The following is a 12,518-nucleotide window of genomic DNA, read 5'->3' on the forward strand; positions in this document are numbered from 1 at the left end:
CCTAGGAAAGACGCAGACAGTAGACAACATTGCGCCTACTTAAAAAAACGGGAGATGGTTGTTTTTACGAGTATGTGCTAAGAGGCTTGCTTAGTGGAGGGCTACAGATTATTTTGACCACCTGGGGATATTTAACGTGCTGCGAAATCTCCGCGTACGGGCTTTTTTTTTTTTTTTTTTTTCGTTTCTCTCCCCGAACGGAAAAACGACCGCCGTGGCCGGATCGGAATCCACGACATTAGACTCACCAGCCCAACGCCTTAGCCACAGAACCACAGCGACGGGTAGCGCCGGTTACTCTATGATCAATGATATAAAACCTCTTGTTTAAGGGTTACGTTACCGCGCTCAAAGAGCGCCGAGAATGATCACGAAAGGTATCATACGCTTTGCAGAGCTTTTAAGGCCCGTATTGCTATGCCTGGGTGCATGTTGCTTTGCCGTGAAGTGTTAGTCGAGAAAGTAGACACAAATGTGCCTAATTCTGATACGAACAGCGTGAGCCTTTCTTTGAAAATATTTTTGGTAAGAGAGCACGTCCAAGAATGGGAGGATGCTGTAGTACGCACCTTGTGGCGGTTTGGTGTTGACGAGCGCCTCATATGTCATCACACTGGCCGAAGTCCCTGTAGGCGGTGGTTTCGACGTGCACCTTCCCGGCATGTAAATTATAGTATTCACATTGGGAAGCCTCGGTAGCAGTTTCTGCAAGCGCCATGAAAAGGGCACAGCTAAATAATTGCCACTCCAAATAGGTGACCGGTAATTGTTTACGCTGAAGCTATTACTAGACTACTTGCAAAAGATTTGCGGCCATCTCCCGCGTCGGCATCTCCGTCGTGCCGCAGCGCAAGCACTTTTGCGCTAGTTTTATCCATTAAAGAAGGCCAGTGTGTGATTTCATTCTTGTTTAAATCCAAGCACACGAAAAAAAGAGAACATAGCATGGCAAGGAGAGAAGACAAAACTAAAGACAAAACCCCCAAAAGATTCATTCAAATTTTAAAAAACAAACTTCTATGTGCACTGGGCCTACTCTACATAGCGTTCCGGTTAATTTATTGGTTTTTGGTTCTTCTCGAGGGCCCTGAAAAATGCATTATATACGTGGCAAGAGCAGGCGTGGTATACGCGTGGGCTTGGTGCATCCCTTGCGGCAGAAAAAGAATAATCCGTAGTCGTTATTTGGTGATAGGCAGAGGGAGGCCGCGGTCACGTACATTTCCCAACCCTCGCCGTCCTCACCCTCACCCGAAGTTCAGACAGGAGGGTAAGGGGGAGGGCGTACGTGCGCAATCGAGACATTCCCATCCCTCCCCATTAGGTAAACAAAATCTAAAAATATGGCGAGATTGTCCACGCCGCCATTCTAAATGAGTACTATTTACTTTGTTGTCCGAAAATTGAATGTTTCTCATTCTATTTTTTGGTTCAACTTCACCGGCTGAGCGTAGTCATGTAAGGTTTTTGTTACAGAAAAGTTCGCATTTAGTGTTCATGAGAAGAAAAAAATGAAATAGCGAGAGCATCGTACCAACACCTTCGGAAGCAGTTCCTCCGAAGTAACGATAGTTTTCACTTCCGTTTCGTTGACGCCATGAACAATTCCTTCCTCTCCCAGCGTTGCGTAAATGGTGCACACTGCGCCAGAAATGGAACGAGCATTTAACAAGAAGGCGATGAAAGCCATGGGTCTGTTCAAGAGGCTGAATCGCAGTACGGGCTGAACAAGCTGGCGCATTTTTTTTTCTTTTTGTAAAGTTGCTTCTCTTATTATTCAGTCCCTTAAATTATTTACGCTGTTAAATTCGGCCGGGCGGATCCAATGCCCTCAGCACCTCTTTTGCTTTTAAGAGAGAGAGAGAGAGAGAGAGAGAGAGAGAGAGAGAGAGAGAGAGAGAGAGAGAGAGAGAGAGAGAGAGAGAGAGAGAGAGAGAGAGAGAGAGAGAGAGAGAGGGGGGGGGGGGGTTATTGGGTATATAAAGGACCTTTAAGGGGGCGGGGTGACCGGCGTTCCGGTGACCGCAGCAGCCCTCTGCCTGTCTATCCGTTGAATAATCAGGTGGGAGCCGCCCCGCGCCTCGACCCAGCTAGTGCCCATTGTCTGGTAAGGGGGGTAGGGGTTGTGGGGACAGTTCCAGAGATGTTAGGGCGTTTCCGCTGCTCCACCGGCAGGGCAATCCAGCGGTGGCGGGGTAGATAGAAGGGTAAATACGTGGAGGCGGTAGCGACAAGGGAAGGAGGGCATGGTTTTGCACCAGTCGCCATAGCCGTTCTTCGGCGTTGGATTAATGCGGTTGGGCAGGATTGAGCTGGTGGCGTGGGATCGATGGGCTAATGTGCCGTGGTGGCATGAAAGGTTAAGAGGCTGTCTCGAGCTGGTAGGGCTCCGTGAAATGGTTCGAGCCCAGGGCCCGCTCGGACGGTGAGCTCTCGAGCGGTTTAAGAAAACTGCGCATACGTATGTACTTACATTGAAAAGCTCATGTATACATAGCACTTTATCTTTTAAATATAATTTTTGTTCGTATATTTTCTCGCTCGAATTTTATATTTGCAGCTATTAAGCTCATAATGAGCGATAAATACCAATCATGCTGAAAATAGGGGCTAAGCCGTATCTGAAATATTGCAAGCGCGTGGAACCAGCTCCCTTCAGCCTCCCAGTCGACGGACCACAAAGAATGTAAACCCACTGAAAAATATTCACGCCAATCCACCCTGTGGAGGTGCTTGGAAAGCGAAGCTGTAAACGACATCCACAACGATTACCCATGAGACGTCACTTGAATTCACAGACGTGGCTCTACAAAGGTAAAACCAGAGACAAGTGAAATGCACTTAACCACACCCTTTATTACTTCAAATAGATTTTCTTTGCTAAGGTTAAACCAATGCGTGATTCATTAACAGTGGTTGGTTGAGGTGTATTGGTGAAGCACACGAGTGGAAACTTTTTTTATAAAATTAATGGAAGCTCAAACCCGGTGTTAGACGATCTCACTTCTCCTCAGTCTCTGCTGCGGCCGACGGAGGCAACGAGATCGGCGGCAGAGACGGAGAAGACGGGAGATGCCATGCATTGGTGTGAGCTTCGTTTAATTTTTACTAACTCCTAGCGCATGCGCATGGCGCACACACGGCCACTACACGTGCCGTGGGCGAAGCACACAGCGGCGCGAGAGATAGCGTCACACGTGACGCTATCGCGTGGCATTAAGCGAGAACGCAGAGGGTAAACCCGCAGACGTGCTCGGTCAGTGAACCGTCTGTAACCCCCCTCTCCACGTGGGCTCGTAGCTCAATCGGTAAGACAACGGGCCCTCGCTCCGTTGCCCTATTCGTTCCAGGTTCGGTTCTTGGCGGTGCCAATAACTTCTTTTACTTGTTCTCGGTCATAGGCGGAAAGGTTTCATAGGCGGAAAGGCGGAAAGGGACAAAGAATGGACTCGACCAGCGCAGGACAGGAGTGGTTGGAGCTCAGTGGGAGAGGCCTTCGTCCTGCAGTGGATCTGATCAGGGTGGTGATGGTGTGATGATGATGATGATGATGATGGTGATGATGATAACCTAAGCACGCCGACATTTGACATCTTTAAACTAGGGTGCCGGACCGTAACCGAACCGAAACAAAAACTGGAACCGAACCGATATTTTTTTCCGGAGCTCAACAAGAACCCGAACCGTCATTTTTATAGCACGCTGCACACGAACCTTAACTGAACCGAAAAAATGAATATCGTCCTTGGGGCAGCCCTACAATATATGAGCTAAATCTGCTCTTTCAGCTTTACATAGGGAGCAATATGGTCGGTAAGCTACTGGATATATCTCCAGTAGTCGGTAAGCTGCCTCTAGGTCGATTGCTGAATATTGCTGAGGAATTTATCAGGTGGAGGACACTTATGACTCTATAGGTGGTAGTGCATAACTATCTAATGATACGATTTCATGCGTTCCCTGGCCGATCTGAGAGAAAAGTCACTCACTACACGGTTGACGAAAAAGCCCGTGTAGTAAAGAGTTAAAGCCATTCCCCTCAACGTGAAAGCTTCCGGAAGTGCAGAGCAGTGATTCGCCATAATGGGCTGTAGCGCCGTTATCCGTTCACTGCTACCATCGAATGCAATTAAAATTTCCCGCCTCCGCAATGCTCGCGCCCCGTGCCTGAAACAGCGCCAGCGGTAGTTCTGTTCTTTTCGGGCTTCCTTTTTCATATTGAAACGTCAAAACATGATGAAAAAAGAACAAAATAGCGAGGACACTCCAAAATCTCGGCAAGAACACCATAATGGTTTTAAAAAAAATGGCTCCTTTTTTACAGCGAAACTGTTAATGGCTGCGGTTGCGGGGATATTTTGTGTCCGTCAACAAATCTGGGGATGGTAAAAACGCCTTGCGGCATAGCCAGCTTTATCGCGAATGCTAAACAGAAAGCGGCTGTAACACTCGTTCTATCACAACATTCCCCAAAACAATTGTATGACAATTGGCCGCAAAGGCGACTGTATCATGTCTCCGAATTTCATTTACTTGCCATAAGCAATTCCCCGTGAATTTGCTAACGTTGCATAATTCCCGTCTCCTGTCAATACACGAGCCCCTGGGGAAGGAGTATGGTAACCGCAGACGGCTGTAACTCTTGTTTTACGAAAATTTTATAACAAAATTTATATGGCCGTTGGCCCCGCTAAGACAACTTCATCATTACGCAGAATTTCGTTTTCACTTTAATAAATGTCCATCCGGCTGCTTCCTCACAATGCACAGAGAAGTCTAAAGTGTCAAAATAGGGCAATAATGATACTCAGCATACAATTGGACGCTAAAAGTGTGGGCTGCAGCGCTGTGACATTGAGCCCTGCACTCACGGCGATTTGCAGTGCGCTATAGCTCAGCACACGTCACATTTTTTAGTCTGTCCTTATGTCGGCCCTCTATATTTACCAGATTTGTACCTGCAAACGCCCCAATAGATCATTCAGGTGCATTGCGGTAAAGCAGAGCCTCGGACATTCTTTACAGTGCGCTTGTCATAATTAGTTCCCGGTGAAGTTGTAAATGCAACAGCATTCCCGTCTGCTGTCAATACAGGGGCTTCTACGGGAGGGAAACGGAGAGCCCCCTGTTTGTCTGCTAAAATAAAACTTTAGCCCCTTCAAATTTCATTAAGAAATCACAATGACATGGTCGCTACTTTTACCAAATGATGAGAAAAATAAACACGCGCACATTCTATAACCGATGTGATTTTATACAGCTTCGCTGGTCAGCCACCTTCACAGAGTAGAATGTTTTTCCTGGTGACTGTTCGGGTTTATGGAGTTTGGTTAGCGAAATTGGAAGGAGCAGAAACACGCAAATTTTCGGCGTTTTTTTTTTTTTTCTCTTGCTCACCTTTTAAGAACACAGAGAAAAGTTTCCCCGCGAAAGTTCCGCCGGTGCCACTCTGCTTCTGTAATCGTGCTGATTCGCCGGGTCAACAAATCAGCAATGCGTGCTATCCAAAGCAGGAAATTACCATTTCTTCCATGCGCGAACGTATGTTAACTGTGTGGCATTGAATTTCTCACTATTCTGCCTGAATATATAAAAGGCGGTCCAGTGCACACGTTCCTGAAAATACGTTTTCTAAAGAGGCATTTAGAGCACGCAGAACTGTTATCCACTTTCTAGCATTGTCTTTAGTGCGTTCCGGCAAAACAATGTTGTATTTTGTTTATTTTCTCGTTTATATGCCCGAAACTCGTCGGGAATGTGAAAAATCGCTCTATTCTTTAGTAATTTTTTTAATGCAGGTAAAGCCTCCAGCGTAACCAAATTAAAAATCACTTATGCCGCATTTTACGACATGTACCACTGTCAATATTAGCAGCATTCAGTCTGTTTGCGGGCCCATTACACGCTTGGCTCTTACTTGTACGGGCAAATTGATCTGTGCCCCGTCTCAAGCTAAAGTTGTAAATGAAACAGATAAAATTACCCACCTAACGTACAATGCAATTTTTTAAATTGTATTCTATACAGTTGTATTCACCACACCCTTAAGGATAACTTCAGCTGGTATGTAGTTCCGTCTTATGCTGTCTTGCGAATAAAACACGTGTTTGTTTGATCCTTAGCGGTAAACCGCTGCAGGGTCATCAGATGTACTACCTTGATAGGAACCGAATGAACCAAACGCATTTTGTCTGCATGGCCCCTTTAAGTTTATGCTCCACGTTCCCCTAGTCCCTCTCGGAGGCACCTCTTCTGATTTTTTCCCTAATGGATTGGTACGCTTTTGTTCGAGAAAAAGCAAAGGGGGCCGAGCTTTTTGGCTGCCGTGGGAAAACTTAAGCAGTCGCTATTTTTGTTTATAAACTTCGGGCGCCCTTTATATGACCCCACTGCAAGCAGCGAGGATTAAAAGCAGGCCGTATACCTACCGACTATTGCTCTCCTGAAGCAGGCGAGGGCCGTGAGCATCCACTCCACACGTGTCTCGGCGAAGATTACGATCCGCGAATAGGGCATTATGCCGAGCGCCGTGAGGCCCCCGGCGATTTTGTCCACATTCGCGTCCGCCTCCTTGTACGACATCCACTTATATTCGCCCAGGTCATACTGCAAGGACAGGTGGGTACATCAAAGCAAACAAATCAAAACAAATTTTGGTCCTTAACTATTGCTGAACAACGCGGGCATTCATCAGCAGCTTTTTCTTTTTCTTCCAAGGATGGTTATACCGGAAAATTTCCAGAATTTGCTACCGATTGTTTTGGTAAATATTGTGTCTTTAACATGCGCACAGACAACTGTAGAGTCTACAGCGTGAAAACGAAAAGTAGGCGAAAGAGCACGAGAGGTACGCCTAGCTCCATTTCAGACGGCGGAAAAAGGCAATAATGTTCCGAACAGATCTATACATATAGGCTGAATGTTAGTCAAACCGATAAAGTGGAACCATAAGTTGCTTAATATGGATCAATAATGAAAGAAAAATGCGACTGTTATCCAAGTTAGCAAAACACTCCACTCGATTAAAGTACATGATGCTTTCAAGGAAAGCCTCGAATGAAATCCAGATTAACAATGGCCATCATTTTATGCGCTTGAGGTTGAGTTGAGGTCGAGTTAGTGGTGAGGTTAGGGGTGATGTGATAGAGAGATTTTTATGCTGGCGATGAATTAACCCAGCAGTACATTTGACACGTTACGCCAGATGTCGGAAGAAATATAGTAGCAATGATGGGGAAAGATACAATATGATGCACACAAAAACAATAACACAGCACACGCGCTCAAGGTTGAATTGGAACTCTTTCCAAGTTGTTGCCTCTGGAGTGGGCAACAGAACCCTTCAGGACACACGACTCCAATTTACGGCGCGTATTACACAATTTGTCCACCTGCGTCATGCCCACAAAACTCAACAGGGCTTCCGTTGCGCACTCTTTTCCGCATGGCAACGCATTTGTGCGCATGACCACGGACCCGCAATATCTCGCAGCGCTAGGCGCGAGGTATGTGGCCCGACCAAAACGTTGCAGGTGATTGTCGGGGTGCGGAATATACCATTTTCAGACGCGTAATTAAGATGTGCTCGAATGAACGAATGAATGGTTTTTTTTTCAGCCTGTGTGGGTTCCGTTGGTTTAGGAGGCTACTAGATTGTCTATCGTGTCTCAAGGCAGTGGCGTTGTAGTACTGTGTAGACTGCGTTGAGTCCGAGTGGGGGTCCTGTCGGTCTTTACTGAAGTGGGGTTGTTTGATGTAGGTGATAGGTATTTTTTGATACTCCTGGGATGAGAGGTCTTTCATGGTTTCTTCTGGTCCTCTATTTCACTCACCAAAGAAGTGATTTTGCTCCAGCGCTATCTGGCGTTTTAAGCGCCATGAAAGTGGTCTTGTTTGGTAAGGGCCATCCTTTCAGAGGTTTGAAGAATGCCCGTTTGCGACTGCTTCAGTAGGACTTCTTCTTTGGTAAGTTGTGAGTGGGGGGGCTTAGAAAAATCTCCCGATTTGTGTCGTACGTCTTTTAGTATGAGAACTTTTATCAGAGTCAGATCTGGCGCCTACTGCAGACCAAAACACTGCTTCCCCATCACACCAGACTCCTTCGTCTTCACCCGACATTATCTCATGTAGGCGTGCCCTGAAGACCACTTCCTCTTAATCCCCACAGGCGAGCTATGGGAGGAGGCGCTGGGGAGCTCGGACTTCGGACTCGTGGAACGAGCTGCCATGGTCACCGGCAAGCTGCGGGCGTCGGTCACCCGGGACTCACCTCTACCCCCTAATCAGACTTTTGAAACTGAATTGAATAGGTGGACATTTTTGAAGGAGGTGGTAAGACGGGATGGTGGCAAGCGGGAAAATCGGAAGAGTTTAGAAAATAAAATTTATCCAACACATATTAAAGCGAAGCTTTCTTTGGCTCTAACCCGGTTTCACGGGTGAACTGCTGTTGCTGCTGCTGCTTTCTCGCCAGGTGCGCCTCTGGGTTTCATTGCACACCAGATAATGCTGGTACGCGCCCGCGGGACCAGAAAAGCGACTACTCGCAGGGGGAGCAGATAGACGAGATAAAGCTGTCCTCCCGTACCGCACCTGTGTGGTTGTCTGGAGAAGGATTGGCAAGGGGGCGCCCCAGCTCGTGCGCGTATCACGTTCTCTGCTCTTGGAGGTGGTGGCGTCTTCGCCAGTGAGATTGAGACGTTGAACATTTCTCGTCATGCCTCGTATTTCTCGACGCACTCGGCGCTGCTCACCGTTCTGAAAATTCAGCTACTGCGCCAAAGATAGTGGCACTTTAAAAAATGCCACACACAAGTTCATTTCAACCGAGGTATGCCACGATGAAAGCTTCGCCTTACGTCGATTCCCACCTCTGCGTTGGATCCGCCAGTTGTACTTCCTTTTGCCACCTTGTAGGGTGAGTTCGGCGCTTGTCACAGAATCACTGACCAATGAAGTTAATAGCGAATAAAAATGTTTTGGGATACTATTCTGAACAGAAAAATCTACGATTGCGTGTAATAAAAGTGTCAGCTCGAATTTGGCAGAAATGGTATTGCTCATCATTTCAAATGGAGTGCGGTGTTAAAAGTTGCGATCGGCCTTGTGAAAAGACGGAGCAGCTGTCCACATAAAATTATTTAAATCCATCCATCCATCCATCCATCCATCCATCCATCCATCCATCCATCCATCCATCCATCCATCCATCCATCCATCCATCCGTCCGTCCGTCCATCCGTCCGTCCGTCGGTCCGTCCATTCATATATCCATCCATCCATCAGTCCGTCCGTCCGTCCGTCCGCCATCCATCCATCTATCCAAATATCTATCCATCCATCCATCCATCTATCTATCTCTTCTAGGCGGCTGGTTGCTGTCACCGCGAGCCCAGATTGCGGTTTCACAGGTGAATCGGGTGGCTGTTTCGTTACCCGGCATCCCGGCATGACAAACCACACTGAATCTAACCGTTCCTTTTATCTTTTCATAAAGCATGCGTCCCGTGGCGGGAATTCGGTTGCGCAGAATGCGTGTGCATGCCTTTTGGGAGTCATTTGAGACAGTTTAGATGTTCAAGAATTTGGTGGCGTGTGCGTATTTTTGTACTCCTATACCAGTGGCATATTTTTCTACTTCGGCGTTTTCGGTGCAGGGACAGGTGCTTGTGGCTTCTGTGTCTTGTGTTTTGACGGTAGCCCATGCCCATTGGTTACGATTGGTGGCGTCTTTGAAGATGTGCCCTCATTTGGTGTTCCTCACATTTTTTTCACTGGATATGCTGTTCTAATATTTCTTCTTGCGTCGTATTTTCCGTTGTTCATTTGTCTCGCGACTGGTGCTTTGGTCTTTTGGTTAATGTAGTTCTAGTCGTCTGATTTCGTTTCTTCTGGGAAATAGCATGTGTAGGGGGGGGGGGTCGGCGGGGGGGCGGGGGTTGAGGAGTCGTAGGAGTTCGTGTCCCGGGATGAGGCTTCGTTGTCTAGCCAGTTTATTGTATTTATGTGTTGCTACGGTGCTTTCGCGTGTTATGTAGTGTCCTGTGTTCTGGACTTGAGCGTTGAGGGAACTTTTAGGGCGAACCTGGGAGCGCGCTGAGGTCTCATGGTGTTGTTTTGTTAGAGTACAATACAGCATGGCACATCTTATTTTGTTAGAGTACAATACAACATGGCACATCTTATCTGCGATATATTTTTCTGGTGAATCTGAGTTAGCATCGCGTTCGCCTTTCCGTCGGTGTGCGTGTAGAGTCCAACAATGTTTGTCGTTGCCTGTTCGTATTAGTTGTGGCTTTATTTTACCTAAATCGGAAAGTGGGGGGGCGGGGCATCACTAGTGGTGTACTCGTACTCGCACAAGGCTGGACTGCACTTTATTCTGATTTCTGCTGCCGCCATCTAAACTTCGTAGAGTTCTTCTGGCAATGTATCTTAAATTTGTCCTGGAGATCCCTGTGTAATCCTTCAAAGGGGCCATGTAGACAAAATATAAGTGCTTTATTAGAAAGATTTGATGTTTTATAGTGCCCCCAGCGCTTGTCCTGCACCAAGCGATGCTTTATTCGCTGATGAATTAAACAATTTAAGCCATAATTTTAATTCTTTGTGTTGACGTATCTGCGTGACGTCTGTGATGACGTATCCAGGGCAAGTACTGAAGTGCACGTTAAAATGTGTACCAGGCGGAACACCTTGTTTGCTATCAGTCCTTCTAGATGGCGCCACCATACCGCTCGGAACCGCTGTCCACCCTCGCTTTGTTTTTTGTTTGTTTGTTTTTGTTTTTTTAGGGGTTTGTAACTGGATAATGTTTGTTACGGTTGATAGTACTTGTTTTGGGAAACATTGGGCATGCTCGACAAACACAGTCAATGGTCAGTGTAAGCTCAACGCGCCGGACAGCTGCGCAGCTACAACCGGTCTAGTGTGCGCGCGCGCGCTGATGCTTCTGTTTACGTGTGCGTTCATAACTTCCATTGTTTATCCCACCATTCTTACTGCTATAAAAAGAATACGCATGAAATTTAGGCCCAAATAGCTCGTACTGCAAGCTTATGACTTTTTTTAAGTTGCGTTTGATTTTGCCGGCAGCAGCCAATCGCACAGCTGCCCATAACACGTCATAGGTTCTAGTGCGGGAAATGAGCTAGTGGGCCGCATGGCCATTCTCTTTTTTCCTAATTATATAGCTTACTTGAGTGAAGTTTGCGCTAAAGGTGGTGTCAGTGTTATTTTAACGAGGTAATCTTTCGAATGAACCAAACTTGCATTTTGTCTGCATGGCTCTTGTCGTCTGCGTGCAGTAGTTACTGAAGCCCTAAGTAGGATGTTTTTCAAGCTCTGTGGGTCTTCGGATTGGCTAGTGTCGATGAGATTACTGCTCCCTGAAGGATAACTTTGTGCGGTGGGTTGAATTTCTTGGGACTGATGGTCGCCGAGCTTGATGGTGAGAGTTCTTTATGTTTGGTAACAATTGATGGAAGCAGTTGAACATTAACGTTCCGCACTTCCTTTCGGCCAGTCGTGTAATATGGCGTCATGGGTGTTGCGAAATTCATCCTCGCCGTTCTTCGGTTTCGCCCACCCAAGCCGTTCGTCCGCCGTGTTCCCTCCACACTCATCGGCGGCGAAACAACTTAGCCTGTGTACAATCGCACTCCGCGATGGCGATCCGTGCTTCTTCTGGACGTACGCCGCGGCCACCCAGGCCCCCCGCGGCCGAATGCTACCCGAATCCCGTCCGAATGCCGAATGAGACAGTCAGGAGAGATGACAAAAGGCTCGCGCGGCGCCTCCCTTTTGCTGCGGTATGCCGCGTGTTCATGTTCTAAGCCTATGACTCTCTAGGCCTCAGTTCAACAAGTCGCCGACCGTGGGAGTACGAGAAGGGATCTCGGGTGTCTTCTCGACGCTTAGACATTGGTGGTGCCAACTAGAGCCACTAAATAAATTACCTATAGTGGCTCCAGTTTCAAGGACAGTGACCCTAGGCAGATTACCTCACCGAGGTCAACCATATGTTCATCTGTGATATAGGGAAACGTGCCCTCTCTGTGTGAGTGTGTACGCGTCAATTTTCAGTGCTATGGATTTTCCTTATTGGTACGTTCGGGACCACATCGGGGAAAAAGGGAGAAAGGGGACTACCCGAGCATGTTTATTTAACTTCGCGAGCGAAGGAGCGCACTGCCCGTTCACTCAGATCAATAACAATGTAAATCATCATCATCATCATCATCATCATCTCATCATCATCATCAGCCTGATCACGTACAGTGCAGACCTCCCCATTGGCGTCCAACCGCTCCTGCCCTGCACTGCTTGATTCCACTGTTTCTCCCGAATTTCTTTATTCCATCCCTCCGTCGGATTATTGGCCTTCTACTTCTAAGCCCATCTCTTGCAGGAAACGTAGCCAGAATGTTTGCTCGGGGAAGGGGGGGGGGGAGGGGGGAGATTGCACTTCAACCTTCGTCATATGATTTTTTAAGGGATTAAAATTATGTATAATAAAT

At 47.2% G+C, this 12,518-nt stretch overlaps 1 protein-coding gene across 1 annotated transcript in view; it reads right to left on the reverse strand.

The window, feature by feature from the left end:
* The window catches only part of LOC144151073 (long-chain-fatty-acid--CoA ligase 4-like), a 110,545-nt gene that overhangs the window by 92,245 nt on the left and 5,782 nt on the right, over window positions 1-12,518 (reverse strand). Inside the window, exons 3-5 of the mRNA XM_077682294.1 lie at window positions 6,429-6,606; window positions 1,535-1,641; window positions 570-705 (exon numbers count right to left, since the gene is read on the reverse strand). Coding sequence (XP_077538420.1) covers window positions 570-705; window positions 1,535-1,641; window positions 6,429-6,606 — 421 coding nt within the window. The remainder of the gene's footprint in view (window positions 1-569; window positions 706-1,534; window positions 1,642-6,428; window positions 6,607-12,518) is intronic.

The sequence above is a fragment of the Haemaphysalis longicornis genome, unplaced genomic scaffold, assembly GCF_048455015.1.
Source record: "Haemaphysalis longicornis isolate Haplotype H1 unplaced genomic scaffold, Haemaphysalis longicornis Haplotype H1 scaffold_1, whole genome shotgun sequence".
Taxonomy (NCBI): Eukaryota; Metazoa; Arthropoda; class Arachnida; order Ixodida; family Ixodidae; genus Haemaphysalis; species Haemaphysalis longicornis.